The 15,878-nt window shown below is 58.6% G+C and overlaps 5 protein-coding genes across 5 annotated transcripts; all 5 read left to right on the top strand.

The window, feature by feature from the left end:
* Positions 1-563: 563 nt before the first annotated feature.
* LBRM_13_0180 (hypothetical protein, unknown function) lies at positions 564-1,643 on the top strand (the record flags this gene model as incomplete). Its single annotated transcript, XM_001563112.1, has 1 exon — positions 564-1,643. The coding sequence occupies one exon, from the start codon at positions 564-566 to the stop codon at positions 1,641-1,643; it is 1,080 nt and encodes a 359-aa protein (XP_001563162.1).
* A 4,550-nt stretch (positions 1,644-6,193) lies between these two features.
* On the top strand, positions 6,194-7,501 carry LBRM_13_0170 (conserved hypothetical protein; the record flags this gene model as incomplete). Its single annotated transcript, XM_001563111.1, has 1 exon — positions 6,194-7,501. The coding sequence occupies one exon, from the start codon at positions 6,194-6,196 to the stop codon at positions 7,499-7,501; it is 1,308 nt and encodes a 435-aa protein (XP_001563161.1).
* A 484-nt stretch (positions 7,502-7,985) lies between these two features.
* Positions 7,986-9,854, top strand: LBRM_13_0160 (putative MOZ/SAS family acetyltransferase; the record flags this gene model as incomplete). The annotated part of the gene is made up of 1 exon (XM_001563110.1): positions 7,986-9,854. One exon carries the CDS (start codon positions 7,986-7,988, stop codon positions 9,852-9,854), a length of 1,869 nt encoding a protein of 622 aa, XP_001563160.1.
* An 892-nt stretch (positions 9,855-10,746) lies between these two features.
* On the top strand, positions 10,747-12,279 carry LBRM_13_0150 (putative protein kinase A regulatory subunit; the record flags this gene model as incomplete). Its single annotated transcript, XM_001563109.1, has 1 exon — positions 10,747-12,279. One exon carries the CDS (start codon positions 10,747-10,749, stop codon positions 12,277-12,279), a length of 1,533 nt encoding a protein of 510 aa, XP_001563159.1.
* Positions 12,280-14,406: 2,127 nt separating this feature from the next.
* On the top strand, positions 14,407-15,828 carry LBRM_13_0140 (conserved hypothetical protein; the record flags this gene model as incomplete). Its single annotated transcript, XM_001563108.1, has 1 exon — positions 14,407-15,828. One exon carries the CDS (start codon positions 14,407-14,409, stop codon positions 15,826-15,828), a length of 1,422 nt encoding a protein of 473 aa, XP_001563158.1.
* Positions 15,829-15,878: the final 50 nt, after the last annotated feature.

Here is a 15,878-nt window from a genome sequence, read left to right as displayed (position 1 = left end):
CCGCTGACCGCACCAGTGAGGGTGGTGGTGGTCCAGGTGCATGCTGGGTGCGTGCGCCGCAGTCAGACGGCAGTATTCACGCTGACCCTCACACGCATCTCCTGCGCCTCCTGCGCTTCCTGCCCCCCTTTCCCTGTACACTTGGTGTTGCGTTTGTGGTGTGCGGAGCGACGCTTCTTGCTTCATCTCCGTCCCCTCGCTTCCCTGTCCTGGCTTACCCTTTTCATATCTTGAGGGTATCTTGGCTTCGTTGAAGACTGCAGCGTGTGTGTGTGTGTGTGTGATGATGGGTGCCAGGTATGCGCCCCTGCGTGTGCCTGAGCGTATGCTCGTGCGCGACTCTGTGCTTGTGTGCTCTGTTCGTGTGTGGTGGTGGTGGTGGTAATCGCTGGTAAGTACGGTCAATGAGCGCATCTTGGGACCCACTTCGGAAAGCGCATACACAACGCCGACGCAATGAGGAGGCCGTCTATGCCCCCCCCCCCCTTTTCTTCTCTCTTTTTATTCGAGTTTGTTCTCCCATGACGGTGCTGAGTCGGTGAGGGCGACTGCGCAGTGCATTTATGCTTCCGGCTATTGCCCCTCTCTCTGTGTGTGTGTGTCTCACTCTATGCGTGCACCTCTCCTCGCCCTCTACCTCTCTCTTATTTCGGTTCCCATGGCGCTACCGCGTTGGGGCATTCACCGCCGCCACGGCTGCCGCGCCTTTGCCCATTTTGATGCACGGGCGCGCTACACGGGTATACCTGCACACCAGCGCCTCGCTGCTCTCTGCCTCCGCCTACATGACTTTCACACCGAACCAACGCACCCGCAGACACTCCTCACTCACTCAGACAGACATCCCCACAGACTCCACAGAGACATCTCCCATTGCATTCATGCGCACAGTCATGCTTCAGAGAACACCGGTGCGGCGCTCCGCAATCGGCGTTGCGGTGGCGTCCGCTATGCACAAGGGATGCACCTCCACAATGCCGCACACCAACAGCGGCGTCTACTACACGGCGCGTCCTCACACAAAACTCGCGCCGCTTCCGGCGCCGACTCACCCTGTCTCCATACCCGGCGAGGCACAGCTGAGAGAGTTCAAGCGTTTCTACGAGGTGGTCACGGGCTCTAGGGCGGCGACAAGTCTGCCGCCTACGCCGCTGGGTCGCGGCGGCAGCGAGCGCATCTTCAACAACGAGTTCTTGCACCGATGCCCGTGGCAGGCGAGCTGCATGGAGCTTCGGGAGCGCACAGCGGAGCCGGAAAAGAGGGTTCTGAGCTACGGCAACATTGACTTTGCGAGCCTGCGCAAGCGGTCGCACCGCAACGCTGCAGCGGCCGGTGGCCCAAGCCCGACTACGAGCTCATCGCCGTATGGCTCCTACTCAAACGTGGAGGACATACTCGACAAGTCCAATGGAGAGTCAGAGCAGCAGCAGCAGCAAGGTCCTGGGCTCGACGTTGTGCACTACTACGAGACCTCCACTCCAGAGGGCTTGGCTGGGTATCAGCAGATTGCGATGCAGGTGTGCATGGAACAGCTGCCCGGGTCCTGCACCAACTTTTCGGCTGAGGGAGGGTTTGCCGTGTGGGTCGTGCCACACGACGAGTACATCGAGACCCTGACCACGATGGGCTACCTGCCCGAGTAGCGTCTGTCACGGAGGTCACGTGCGGCGAAGTGGGCGACCGAGGAGGCAGATGAACAGGATGACGGGGGAGTGGAGTGGAAGCCAGGCAGGGGGCAGGCCGACAAAGAACGAAAAGGAGTAGGTGACCGCTGCGCACGCCTCTGCACAATGTGCTTACCCTTCGTTGGTGTAGTGGGCGTGTAGTGGCCCTCCCCCCTCCCCCCTTTTTTCAGGGTATGTGACGCGCTGCTACGTCCTCCACTTCTCTCTCTGCTTGTGTGTATATCGGCGTCTGCTTGCTGGCGTGGGAGGGGGCGGGGTGGGGCGGCACTCTCCAACGTTTTGTTTTCGTCTCTTGTGATGCATGCTCATTGGTGCAATCGAGGTGCGGCCTATCTCAGCTGCACATGTGTGCGCCTGCCCACCCCCTCTTCGTTCTCCCCGCCGCCGCCCACTTTTACTCTTCGACGCGCTGCTTCCGTTTACGCATTTCGTTTCACAATACAGAGATGGTGTCAAAATAGGGATGCCACACCTCATTCTCCTCCTCCCCCCTCTCTCCGACCTCTTTTTTCTTTTTCTGCCTTTCCTCCATCGCGCGCGCGCGCGTATGTGCGTGCGTGTGTCTAAGCCGTGCGTTTGCTGATGTACCTTCTTTGTTCTCTCCATCTTCAGTTCTCTTCTCGCCTGATTTGGGTTGGTGCCGCCGCCTCCGGTGTGTGTCAGCGCCATTACTTCATTTCTTGCTGTTTCTTCGCTTTCTTCATGCGTGTAGGCGTGGGCGCTAACTTCCCCAGAATATTGCTTATTACGTGCTTGCTGTTGTACATACCGACGCACCTCTCCACATACGCACCCCCCATCCATGCACGTACCCTCTCTGTCTGTCTCTGCCTTTTATTTTATTTTATTCCTGTGCTGTTTCCCTTCCTCGCTTACACCGTCACCCCCCCCTTTCCCCAACTAGCCACCTGTGGACCACTCCTTTTTCACTTTGTGTCACCGCCTCCGCTCCGTCGTGTCCTCGTTCGTCGCATCTACGTGTGAGGGCGTGCGGGTCTCTCTCTCTCTCTCTGGGTCTGCGCACTCTCTCTCGCTATTCTCGCACTCACTTACTCGCCTCTCTTCCCCAGATTGTGGCTTTCCCCCTTCTCTCCCCTCCTCTTTCTGCCTCCCTTGCTCACGCCCATCCGCACACATGGAAGGAGGATGCCACAGTAGAGGTGCGTATGCGCGTCAGTCTCTCACTTGAGAACACACTGGCATCCTAATCTCTTTCTGTCTGTGGGCCTGTGTGACGCCATGCATGGTGTTTGAGGTCAACTGCTCCCCCTCCTCACACCGACCCATTCTCCACCTCTTTCCTCCTAAAGTGGATGGTGCACATGGTGAGCTTCGCACCAGGCAGTGGTACAGCCACTGCACTGGAGGAAGAGGAGCAATGAGGTGAAGAGGGGACGTCATGTCGATACGGTGGATGGGTGGAGGAGGGGGCTCACGGAGAGGGGGTCGATATGTGGAAGGTGAACAAGGGCGCATGTAAACGAGTGAGGAGGAGATCGATGTCGCTTGCTTAGTGTTGTTTGATGCCACGCAGTCCGAGCTCTATGTGCTTTGATGGGGAATACGTGTGTGGGTGTACCCGTGTGCGCTGGCTCACACGCACACACACACACATAGGCGCAGACCTTCTCTCTTTTTACGTAGGCTTTCGATTTCTTCTCCCGCGTTCCTGGCGACTTCAACTTTTCTCTTACTTTCTCTCACACCCCGTGTGGGTGGAGTTTTGTATTTCTTTTCTCTTTCCATGTTTTGCTTCTCTTGCTGCGCACCTTCCTTCACCTCTGCCGATTTGCTGCTCACTGCCCCCCTTTTCTACCGCTGCACGCGCGTCCATTCACGGACGCGCGTGCGCTTAAATGTGCCCGTGCCTGCGTCTGGTCTCTTGCGCCGTCTCTGCAGTGATTGTGTCCTGTTTACGTTTCTCTCTCTAACCCCATATTGCCTTACATCGCTTGCTTTCTTAAGACTCACACGCGTGAGGCGGTGGCGGCTATATTTAAGGGGACTGGCGGAGGTGGGGGAATGACTGAGAGATGTCCCCATCAAGTAAGCCACGTCGCCTCAATCTCACTTCTTCTCCACATGGCTTTTTGCTCATTTCTTAGTCCCCCCTCTCTCCCCCGCCGCTTCTCCCTCTGCCGGTGTGTGTGTGTGTGTGTGTGTGTGTGTGAAGTTTCACCACTGCCCCCCCCCCCTTCCATCCCTCCCCCTTTTTGACCTTCTCTCCCTCCCTCTTTCTCTTCCTTCCCTTTACTATCCTTCGATACTTTTCTCTCTCTCCCCATCGTGCCTCTTCGCGCGTGCGTGTGTGCTCGTGCATGCTGCCGGCACGCCCACGCTAACTCTCCCTCTCAGCGCCTCCGTAGCTTCCTCTCTTCCTCTGTCTGTTCTCTCCCTCTCTCTTTTCTCTCTTGCTCATTCCTTCATTCTTTGCTGTGTATTCTCCCCTCCCCTCCCCTCCCTCACCCCCTCCCTTCTGCCTCCGTCTGTCCGTGTCGCTGTGGTGGATGCGGGTCTCTCTCAGTTGACTCGGCGCACACCAACACACACACACACAGGCATGCGCCGCTATACACTTCTTTTCAGCGATGACTTTCGCCCTGCCATTTTTCGCTCCATCTCCCCGCCCCCGTTTTCCGCTTCCTCGCCCGCACCTTTTTTTTTCAGGTTTGTTTGGTGGGCGCTGATGTGTTGCCGATCCGAGGGCCCTTTTGCCGTTTTCAACTCGTTTGGTGCCATGCCTGCTGCCTGCCCTCCTTCCACCTCTCTCCACCCACACACACCCACACACACGCCGGCATGCGTAGGCAAGCAGTGAGCGCAGTCTCACAACTCTCCGCCACCTTTTCTTGTCCCTCTTGAGCATTTCCCTCCCTCGTGTCGTCTTGTGCCGTTCTAAGAGTGTGTGTGTGTGTGTGCGTGTGCACGAACGAGCGCGAGGACGGGCGAGAGAAGACGACCAAGGCACGTGCGATTTGCCGCAGGGTAGACACCGACGTCGGTGTCAGTGATGGTGTACATGAGAATAATGAGGGGCTCCTGAGAGAGGCGAATAGAAAGCGCGGTGTTTCGGCGGTGTTGCGTGATTGCGCGGGTGCACGTCGCTGATGTGTGCTGCAACTCATCCTGCAGCCCCACCTTCCCCAAGCACACCTCAAAGCGTGCGTCCAATGACACTCGTCATTCTCTTTTCTCCTCCTCACGCGGGAACGCTGCCGCTCACGGCCTTCCCAGTCGTGTCTGATGAGTCACTTTTATTGCCCCTCGACCTCTTCTTCTCTAAACTTCTCCTCTCTTTCACTTTCACTTCGTCTTCTGGAGTGGATTTGTGAGCGCGAGCAGTGTGCAGTGGCTGGGTCTGATGCTCGTGTCGCTGTTTTGGACTCCTCAAACGGCTAAAGGAGCAGGCGGAGAGAGAAGGAGGAACACCACGACAGTCACACGTGCATGCGTCTGTGTGTCGATGCATGAGCGAGTTTGTGAGTGTCCTCGTGCAGAAGCTACCCTACCCCATCGGTACTGTCCCTCTTCTTCGCCTTGCTCCCTACCGACAGCTTACGTTGTTGCCGGTCTTCCCGCTCTTTTCTGCTCGCTGGTCTCCTCTGCCCGCCTCTTGTCGTCGTTGTCGATTTTGTTTCTCCTCTGACGTGTTTTTCCTCCCTTTCCCATTCGTTCGACTGCGCTCCTCTCTTTGTGCCCCAGCGTGACTGTGTCCTCTGCTGTGTGTGTGTGTGTGTGTGTGTGTGTGCGTGTGTGTGATGCGTAGGCGCGTGCCTCCTTCCGTTTTGTGTATTTTCCCGTTCTTCCTTTTTCTACTTTGCTGATGCGAGGGCAGTGATGGAACGCCCTCTACTCGCTACGGTCGGACTCCCTCCCTCCCCTCCCTCCCCCCTCTCCCTCGCTTGTGTCCCTGCCGCTTTCATGCATCGTTTTGTTCGCCCCCATTCTTCGTATTTTGCCTCATCCACAGGGCTCGTATGGGCGCATATGCGCTTGTCTGGCTGTTTACATTCTGACATCTACACCAAGAGAGAAAGACAGAGAAACGAACACCCTTTGCTTCTCGAATCAACCGAGTACTGGACCTGCTGTCGATGCAACAACCCCTTTCGCAGGGGAGGGGAGGGGAGGGGAGGGGCGACTCTCTGCTCTCCATTACCCCGTCTCCTGTGTACTCGCTCGAACGGAGAGAGGGGGCCCCATGTACACTTTCAGCTACTCTCGCTCTCTCGCGCTACAGATGGGGTCCCGCTCTGTGCGTGTGTATACCTCCAGTGCCGCTGTTGGGGGGGGGGGGGAGGAGGTGGCGGCAGAGGATAGCGCCGACCTGCACATGAGAAAAGGCGAGCACCTTCTCTTTTTCCTTCTTGCCCTCCACCTCAGCTTTCTGAGCCACATCTACCCCCCTCTCTCCTCCTCTTGCTTCCCTGTCGTTGCTTCTCTGTGTACTCCCGGTCACGAAGAGAGCAGGAGGCTCGACTTTGCAGGATTGCATCGTGAGACACACAATGAGCCTTTCTCTAGCGACAGCGCTCTACGCCGACGCAGCGCGGCTCTACCGCCTCGGTGACCTTCACCACGCACGCAGTGCGGCTGAGGAGGCACTGTTCTCATTATCGCCGCGCATGGACAGCGCCATGGCGGGCAAAACTAGGCATCATCATGGAGACGTCGGCCACGAAGAGTCCGCTGATAGCGTCTCTGTCGGCTGCGAGGGTTCACAGGCTCAGCAGCGTCGGCACCACCGTCTCTTCGGCAACACCCTTCTGCTCTTATCATGCATCTACATGGCGGTTCAGGACTACATTGAGGCGGAGAGACTGCTTGTTACGTGTGACGGGTACTGGAGGGAGCGTCTGACAGTCCCGCACACGAGGGCCCCATCTCCTGGCACATCTGTAGAGGAGTGCGCGTGCTGCAGTGACCTGGACGAGGGATTGGCGGGTGTGGCGTACAACCGCGCTGTGCTACGCCTTGAGCAGCTTCAGTGCACCCTATCCTCGTCGCCCAGCCGCGGAGACAAGGCGTTGTGGGTGACGCCGCTGGTTGACGTGCGCGATGCTGGTGCACGTCTGACGCATTCGCCGATACCTTCATCCTCTACTGCAGCTCCCTCAGATACGCCGGAGACTGTGTATGCAAGCGTGATGGCGCTACTGCTGGACGCACAGAACCGCCTCGCGCATACGCTTGGGCCGCCACGTGGACTTCTCGCCGACGTCCTGCACACTATCGGTGTCTGCCACTACGAAACTGCAGACTACATCACTGCGCTGGAAGCGTGGCAGCGCTCCATGACGATTCGCCTGCATCTTCACGCGCAACGCAACCGCAGCGACACGGACGCTGCTCAGAGAGTGCTGCGTCGAGGCGAAGGCAGCGGCGAGGAGGGCAGTGACGGCACTGAGGAGCTGAAGCTGGCTTTGACGATGGAACATGTGGCGCAGGTGTACCGACTGCTGGAGGGACGCTCTGTCGAGGCGCTGAAGCTGCTGGACACGGTGGCAGGCACTCGACGGAAGTACCTGGGCCCCACAGACCCACTGTGCGTCCGCACGCTGGCGTTCAAAGGCGCTCTGGCAGCGGAGCTGGGCCACACAAAGCTTGCCCGTGCGCTCTTCGATCGGTGCAGCGCCATCTATAGTGACACCGGTCCGGAGACGCCGCCTCCGTGTAGCTCTGCCTGCGCGGTGCAGGGTATGGAGCAGTGGCGACGCCACCAGGTATCAACCTCCCCGTCATCCAGCTCCTCTCACTTGCTCTCGAGCACGCACCGGCATGAGAGAGCTCCAGGGGAGTGCATTGAGGGTAGCTGATCAGCGTTGATAGATCGAACATCCACCATATATAGACACCACGAGTTGCTGTGACACAAAGCTGAGCAGCTTTCAGAGGCCATAACTCCCCACCAACCAGCGTCAATGTTATCAACTGTGCTGGCTACCCCTGAGGAGGCGGAGAGCCGTGTGTAGGGAGGCACCGCCGACGCCGCGCCCACCTTTCTCGAGCTGATCTTCTGAGGATACGAAGAGGGAGTTGTAGACACGCTACCGACGGAAAGGGGCCACACCGCTGTTTGCGCCGTGCGGTGGCTGTGGACATGTGCGTGTAGGCCCCCATTACGTCTGAGGGAGAGACACAGAGACTTGCTCAAGTGCTCTCTGGTTTTCCTTTCTTTTCTCTTGCTTGCACTCCATCTATGTCCACACTCTCCCGTTCCCTCTCACGTCGCTCATCGCACACGCAGGATCTGTTTCTCTCCTTCCCTCGCTTTCCTCAGTGCATTAGAGAGCGGCCAGGATGGAGGTTGGCCAGCGGTGTCGTCTCCGTATCGCCGACTGCACGTCCACGCAAGCCACGCAAAGCTCGGATGACATCCACAACGACGGGTTCGCTGTAACAGGTATCGTGGTGGGGGTGCGCCCCCACGCCGAGGAGCCTTGGCGGCTCTTGTACTACGTTCACTGCACTCACATCGAATTTGGCGCGGAGCTGGCGCGACAGCGGCGCAAGGCGGCTGCACTGTCGTGGAGCGGGACTCCACTGGGCACTGTTGGGAGCGGCACCATACACAGCTGTAATGAGCTGCGTGCCATCAGCGGCAGCTTTATCTCAAGCCACGGCTACCACTACCGCTACGATGGCTGGTATGATGCCTTCGCTCTTGCCCCGCTGTCTGCGCGCGCTGCCGTCACTAACAACACCGCTGCAATGACTTCCGCTAGCTCTTTGCCTCCCATGGGGTCTGCAACGGTGCCGGAGCCGTGCGATGACGGGGGAGCGGTGCCGGTGTCCACTGTCTCGCTATTGCCTGGAGAGCACTGCGAAGCGCAGGAGTGGGTGGCCGCGATGGAGCGTGACACGGCCGTCTGCGAGGTGGTGTACCTATGCTACTCTTTCCAGCCCTGGTTTCCCGCACCCTACGGCGCTCTAGAGTATCTGGCCCTCCCCGAGGACGATGTCTGCCACTCCGTCTACGTGTGCCACCGGTGCCTCTCGCCATTCTTCACGCGGGAGCAGTACTACGTACACCTGGCCGGCGAGTACTGCCGCCTGCGCACACCGCCTGGCCGACTCCTTTACCACGACGGGGACGCCGGGTACAAGGTGTTCCTCGTGGACGGCGCCAAGAACCTTCACTATGGCCGCTGCCTGTCCCTCTTGGGAAAGCAGCTCATCGAGAGCAAACTACTGTTGAATGACGTCGACCTGTACGAGTACGTAGTGGTGACGATACCCCGTGCCTCGCTGCCGTACATACCAGCCGCACTAGCGTCCTGCACGTCTGCCGAAGAGCCCGGGGTGGACACCTCGATTGCACTCTCGAGTGAAGGGTTTCGCCGGACCGCGAGCGACTTCGATGCGGAGGGCTGGGACGGCGACGCAGTGATGGGGTACTTCAGTAGGCTGAAGCACTACCCCGATCACACGCTCTCGTGCATCGTCACGCTGCCTATGTTTCAACGGGCGCGTGTGGCCACGTTCTTGCTGGACGTGGCGTACTGGATGACTCGGCAGCGGCAGCGTGTGTGCGGGTGCGGTTTTTGTGGGAAGTCCGGTGGCGCCATCAGTCGGCCTTTCTCACCCCATGGGGAATCACTGCTGCTCTCGTACTGGCGACGCGCCCTGCTGCGGTCGCTAGCTGCGGTCGCACCGTCGTACCGTCGTGTGTCGCGGACCGCACAGCCGGAGCTACGCTTCACCCTGGAGGAGCTCCGCGCGCTGATTGACATACCAATCCACACGGACGACTTGAAAACACTGCTGCTGCAGAGCGAGTTTGCCTTCTATCAGCCCATTGCCGCCAGTGCCGTGTCGACGCGCGACTGCGGCGATGACGACAGCGCCTCACCACTAACTTCTCCGACCTCTTCAACGAGAAGGCCGCGCCGAAAGCACAGCCGCGCCCCCGCCTCGCTGAAAGACTCCAAGGCGAGCGGCGGCAGACAGGCTTCCTCTTCCTTGGCAGGAGGCAGCGCTGGCAATGGTGGCAGCTCAGCACCTTGTGCGCGCTACACGGCCACGTTGGTTCTGGAGACCACACTCCTTGAGGCAGTAGCAAAGCTTCCCACAAAGGCGCCGCATTCGTGCGTTACGTTCGACAAGCGCTGGCTCGTGAAGGATGAGCGTAGCGCCTACGCGTACGATGTGCCGCACTACCACTACTGAGCAATGTCTATAGGAGAGCAGAGAGGCGAAGGAGGAGAGTGCCGCCCGGATGGTGAGAGGATGAAAGATCCGCAACAAGAGAGCAGGTATGAATTCCGCGTGCGTGTGTGTGTCGTCTCTCGCAGATCGCCGCGTGCCTTCTCCCCCCTCTTCTCCTGTTTTCCTCATGCCCCGTCATCACGTTTCAATGAAGAGTTCTTCAGCAGTCATGAACGTCAAATCATCTCTTTCCTCGAAGCACAGCACAGTCACCGGCTCTGTACGCGGGCAGAGACGTGGGCACACATCCGCACACATACATGCATACACATTACGCATGCACTAGCACGCGTGCCAGTTTCTTCTGGGTGCGAGGCGGGTGTGTCCGTGTGCGCCTCTCCTGCTGCTAAATTTGGTTCTCAGGTGTACGTCTCTGTAGCCTTTCCTCTCTTCTCCTCCCTCTTTCTCTTTCTCCCGCACGCCCACACATGCGCCCACGCGTTCCCACGAGCAAACGCGCGCCTGTGCAGCTCCGTCAGTGTCTCTGCGTCGTCCCTCCCTTTTCTGCTCTCTCCCTCCCTCTCCCTCTCCCTCTCCCTCTCCCGACCATCTTTCGCTCTCGTGCTCGTGCGTGTGCGCGCTTCGGTCGAATTTTTACGTATTTTTCGCTTACGCGGCTCTCTGCTGCGCACGTCCGTGTGCGGGTGTGTTGGCGTTGTCTCTCTCTTTTTCATCTTGTGTGCGCGCGCAATACATACGCACGCACGCACGCTTACACGCACCTACACACAGCCCTCCCGCGGCTCATTTGCTCCTTGTCAAAGACCCCTCGTCATTGGATCCCGTCTCCTCCACCGTATCTTGTCCGAGGCAACACTCAACCCTTCTCTCTCTTCCTCTATACACAGACACGATGTCTGCTGAAGACACCCCTGTCTCTCTGTTCCTGCAGGCGTGCAAGCAGGAGGGCGTCAAGACGCCCAATCCGAAGTTGGTGGAGTTCTTTCAGAGCCATGAAACTTTTGACAGCATCCTTGAGATCGATCTCAGAAACAACTACGCTGGCAACCGCGGTCTGCTGGCGGTGCTGGACGTCATTGGGCATCTGAACTGCTTCCGCTGCCTTAACGCCATGGACCAGAAGCTATACAACTCAGACCTCAATGAGGAGGCTGTCAAGGGCAATACTGTGATTGACCGAATCGTGGAGGTGTTCAGGGCGCACCCCACCGCCAACTCACTCAAACTCAGCAACAACCCCATCTCGAACTACGCGGGGCGCAAGCTGCTCTCCCTGGCACAGGTGAACAGTCGCATGTGCCTCATCGAGGTGAATGACACCCGTATAGACTTTGAGCTGCGCAACAAGATCGCGAAGCAGTGCGAGGAAAACACCCGAAATATGTGGAACGCCGAGCAGGAGGTGAGTGAGAAGCCGGACGGCGTATTTGGCGAGAGCCTGGCGTGGGTGCCGACCCAAGTCACTGCGGACCTGACGTCGCTCGGCGCCGGCCGGGCTCGTCGCCAGACAGTACAGGTCGCGGGCATTGACCCGGAGGCGGCCAAGAACTACGTGGCACCGGTGTATGAAAAGTCGCAGGAGGACACGAGCATGATTTGCAAGCTGCTGAGCCACAACGTGCTCTTCAGCTTCCTCGGGAGTAAGGACATCCTAACAGTGGCGGGCGCGATGTACCGCGTGGAGTTAGTGAAGGACGAGTGCGTCATCGAGTTCGGCCAGGCCCACTGCGACCGGCTCTACGTTATTCAGAGCGGCGAGGCCGATATCCTCAAGGAGGGTCAAAAGGTGTTCGTCAAGAGGGAGGGCATGGCGGTGGGTGAGCTCGAGCTGCTCTACGACACGCCCGCCGTAGCAACGGTAAAGGTATCCACGGAGACACTGGTGGCATGGGTGCTGGACCGCGAAACATACCGCAACCTCGTCATGGGCTCTTGCATGCGCCGCCGGGACACGTATGTGTCGATGCTGGCCAAGGTTCCCTTCTTGCAGAGCCTCGACATATACGAGCGCATGCAGGTCGCAGACGCCCTCACGAGCGACGAGTTCGCCACCGGTGACTACATCATTCACTACAACGAGGAGGGTGAGTGGCTTTACATCATTATCGAGGGCACCGTGGAGGTTATTGGCCGCGATGAGGCCGGTAACAAGACGAAGGTGTGCGAGTTTCACAGCGGTGACCATATTGGCGAGCTCGAGTTCCTCAACAACCACCGGACCGTTGCGGATGTCGTGGCCGTCACGGACGTCACGACGGCGAAGCTCAACCGCCGACACTTTGAGATGTGCATGGGCCCCGTCATGGATGTACTGAGGCGGGATATGGCCTCCACCAAGTACGAGTACTACCAGCAGTTGCTCCAGCAGCAGAGTGCGGTGGCGGGGCGGCCCAGTAAAATGACACGTGCGACGGGAAAGGGGTGAAAGAAGGGATCGTGTGGCGGAGACCGCTCCACAATCACGACAAGGGAAGAGGGCTGCGGCTGCTCCTTCCCCACACTGGACACTTTGCCTTTCCCCCTTTCCCTCAGCCTGCTCTCTCTCTCTCTCTCTCTCTTTGTCCCCTATAATATCCAACCCCAAAATGGCGTGCTCCTCTTTTCTTCCCTACCGTTACATACTGGTGTGTGTTAGCGCTCTCTCCCTCCACCCTTCCGATGTACAGCCGTGCGTGTGTGTTGCGAGACACACGAGCGCAGGTGTGTTAGCCGATGAAGCCGACGTAAGGCGAAGGCACAAGAGGAAGTGGGCGCTTTTTCTATCTTTATTTTCGTCCGTCACCTTGTCGTTGTTGCGTTTTGCTTCACTTTCATATCTTTGCGCGATGACTCTGTTATACGCCTGTGCGTGTGTGTGTGCATGGGTGTGGGTGTGGGTCCCGCCGCCCCTTTCCCTCTCCCCCTGCCTTCCCCCTTGTCCCCCCCTCCACATCTACACGCACAATGCACATAGCAGGGGGAGCCCATCTATGTGGCTCTGCCTGCCAGCCAGCCCCCCCCCCCCCTCCCACGCCGCACTCATTCTTCACCCTGGCTCCATCCAGCGCACTTATTTTTTCATGTATATGTGTATGTATACAAACCCTCTTTTCCTTTTTGGTTTGGCATGTGCCGACCAGTGATGCCCCTTCACCACTGGCCTCTTCCCCCTCTCCTCCCACCCCTCCCGTCACCCCCTCCCCCTCTGATGCACAGGCGAGAGAGAGAGAGAGGTGCCGCCATGTCGCCCTTTTTACGTTTATACGGGCGTAGTTTTCCTCCTTCAGTGTCTGGCGGGATGGCAGGACCCACCGATGTAAGTGGCGAGCTATGGCGAAAGAATGGCGCCAAGAACAGAGAGGGGGATGAGAGGGTGTCGACCACCGCGGAAGTCGAGGCTCGAGCGAGCTAGAGAGAGAGATGTATTGTTGGTGTGTGCGTTGACGAACCCGATGGAAGACAAAGGCCATGGCGCCACCGCTTGGGAGGGGAGAAGAGGGCACTGTTGCTTGCGCCCCCTTCACTTCCCCTTTCCCCTCTTTTCCCACGCCCGCGCAAACGTTTATTTGGCTAAGCGAGGAAAGGGGATTCATCATACAGCATTGGTCTTCTCTTTCTTCTCGCCTTTTCCTTCCTCTTGCCGACTCGCGATGCGGGGATATATATATATATATATATGTGTGTGTGTGTGTGTGTGTGTGTGTGTGTGTGTGTGTGTGTGCGTGCGTGTGCGTGTGTGGCTCGTCGCGCCCTCCACCTCCCCCCATCGATTCTTCTCATCTTGCGTACATCGGGGCGCCTCTTTCCTCTCCTCTTCACCGCGTCTGTTTGACTCCTGACTGCCTCGCATCGCTTTTGCTCCCCCCTCTTTTCTGTGTTTATGTCGCGACACACACACGCCCGCACCCCTCCCGCTCGCCTTCGCTGCGCGATAGTCGCTGCGTATCGCCTTCGCTCTCTCTCTCTGTGCGTGCGTGTGTGCGCCTCTCTCACACTGTGCGTGTTCTCTTGTTTTCCTCTCTTTGTATCTGCGCCGTGCCCATCCAACGCTTCTCGCCTCACCATTCAACAAACCCCACACAGAGTCGCAAAGAAAGCGAAGCGGTGTGGTGACACCGCACCGTTCAACGTGCAGGCAGTCATACCGGCAGCGTGAGCAGGAACTACGATGGTGCTGGTAGAGATAGACGAAAGTGCGGACTGTGCATGCAAATACACCCACCCACACAGACAGACAGGCGCTCTCAACCTCTTTCTCGTTTGCTCCTCTTCTCTTCCACCACACTGCTTGCGTCTCTATGCCCGAGCTGGTGCCTGTGTGAATGTGATCAGCCCCAGCAGTTCACTGCTGCTGTGTGCGTCGAGTGTGCCAGTATGTGCCACCCCATCCTATGAAGCGGTTACTGCCCGTGTAGCCAATCTCACAAACATGTGCCGTCCTCACGTCTCTCTTCCCCGCTCAACCCCTCACTCTCCCGTCTTTGCCTTCCTTCTTCCCCGTTGCGCCATTTTAGCGTTCTCTGTAGGACGTGCACCGACCCACACGCGAATACACGCGCATAATCGCATTGCCATGATCCCGAAAGGGTGTGTGGTGCAGGGATTTCGCGAGGTCTTCTCACCAGACTCGGTGCGCGCCTACCGCCACTACGGTTTCTTGGTGGTGGAGAGTTTTTTGCCTCCATCGCTTGCCCACCAGCTGACGACGACGTGCAATACGGCGGTGCGGCAGAGGGGTGACAACATTTTCCCCGGGCTCGACGCACAACATCGCCAGGGCGCGACAGTCTCGTTGGCCTCGAAGCTGAGCCCACTGCAGACCCCTGGCGGCGCTGCTGATACGGGCACCAAGCCGCTTGACCCCGCGACGCCGCTGCTGGCCTCCTCCACGTCGTTGGGGTTCGGCAATGCACCGCTGCCGCCGGACCTGCAGAAGGAGCTCGAGACTGCCGAACGTGATCGCCACGTTGAGACGCGGCTGAAGAAGGTGCGCATCACGCTAAAGGGTCAACGCGCTGTCGACCGGGCGTACCGCCGTCTCACCAAGGCCCGCGCGCGCTACAATGCCTACAGGCGCATCCGCGAGTACGTGACGCCGGAGGAGGAGATGGCGGGCGACATGAGCGAGGAGCGCATCCAGGAGCTGCAGTCCAAGTACACCTACGAGGACTTTCAACGCAGCTTCCAGCACTACCGAGACAGCGGACTCATGGAGAAGGAGATCCGCCGTGATAACCACATCAACGACGCGATGACCTTCATGCAAGACTGGCCACGCACGTGGTGCTGGCTGTGGCACACATCTCCTAAGCTGAAGGCGCTGGCGGTATCGGCTGAAGGAGCAGTGGCCCAACTGGTTGGAGAGGCTGCGGGGTGCTTGGCCGGCGAGGTGGTACTGCGGGTGTACTCTGATAATGCCACCGAGGCGACGTCATTGAGTAACGCGGCTCCGCTGGGCTTTGCTGGCGCCGCCACCAACTTTGCTCATCCACATGCGCTGTGCGCGCAGCTGGGGCTGGAGCAGCCAAACTCGACCCACTCGGGTGCCACTACAGTGGTTGTGCCCGGTTCTCACCATGTTGTGCGACGCATCTCACTGGACGGGAGGGAGCTCGACCGCTTTCAGTCTAGTGGCATCTTTGACGTCGGTTCGATGGTGCGAGGGCTGCCAGAGGTGAGTCACCTGCCTGTCATTGCGCTCCCTCCTCTAAGCCCTGGTGCAGCGCTATTCTTTAACAACTACCTTCTCATGGGGACGCAGGAGAACCTCTTCGGCGCCGCGCAGAACGTCACTGGCACTGTCGGCACAGGGCCTGTCGCACACGTAATCAACTACGCCTTATCTCTCATACCGGACCGATGTGTGTTTGATGGGAAGGCCAACTCTTGGGCGTCGCGCGATTCACATGGGCCTCTGTACTCGTACAAGCGCGGGCAGCTGCTGACGGACGATGCGGTCTTCCCAGTAATTCACAGAGCTTTGGATATCGAGTAAGGGAGTGGTGTGAGGGAGGGAGAGGGAAAGGGCACTGGAGTGACAACGAT

Source organism: Leishmania braziliensis, chromosome 13 (assembly GCF_000002845.2).
Source record: "Leishmania braziliensis MHOM/BR/75/M2904 complete genome, chromosome 13".
Classification (NCBI taxonomy): domain Eukaryota; phylum Euglenozoa; class Kinetoplastea; order Trypanosomatida; family Trypanosomatidae; genus Leishmania; species Leishmania braziliensis.
Note: the sequence above shows the minus strand (reverse complement) of the source record. Positions and strands in the feature narration are given on the sequence as shown.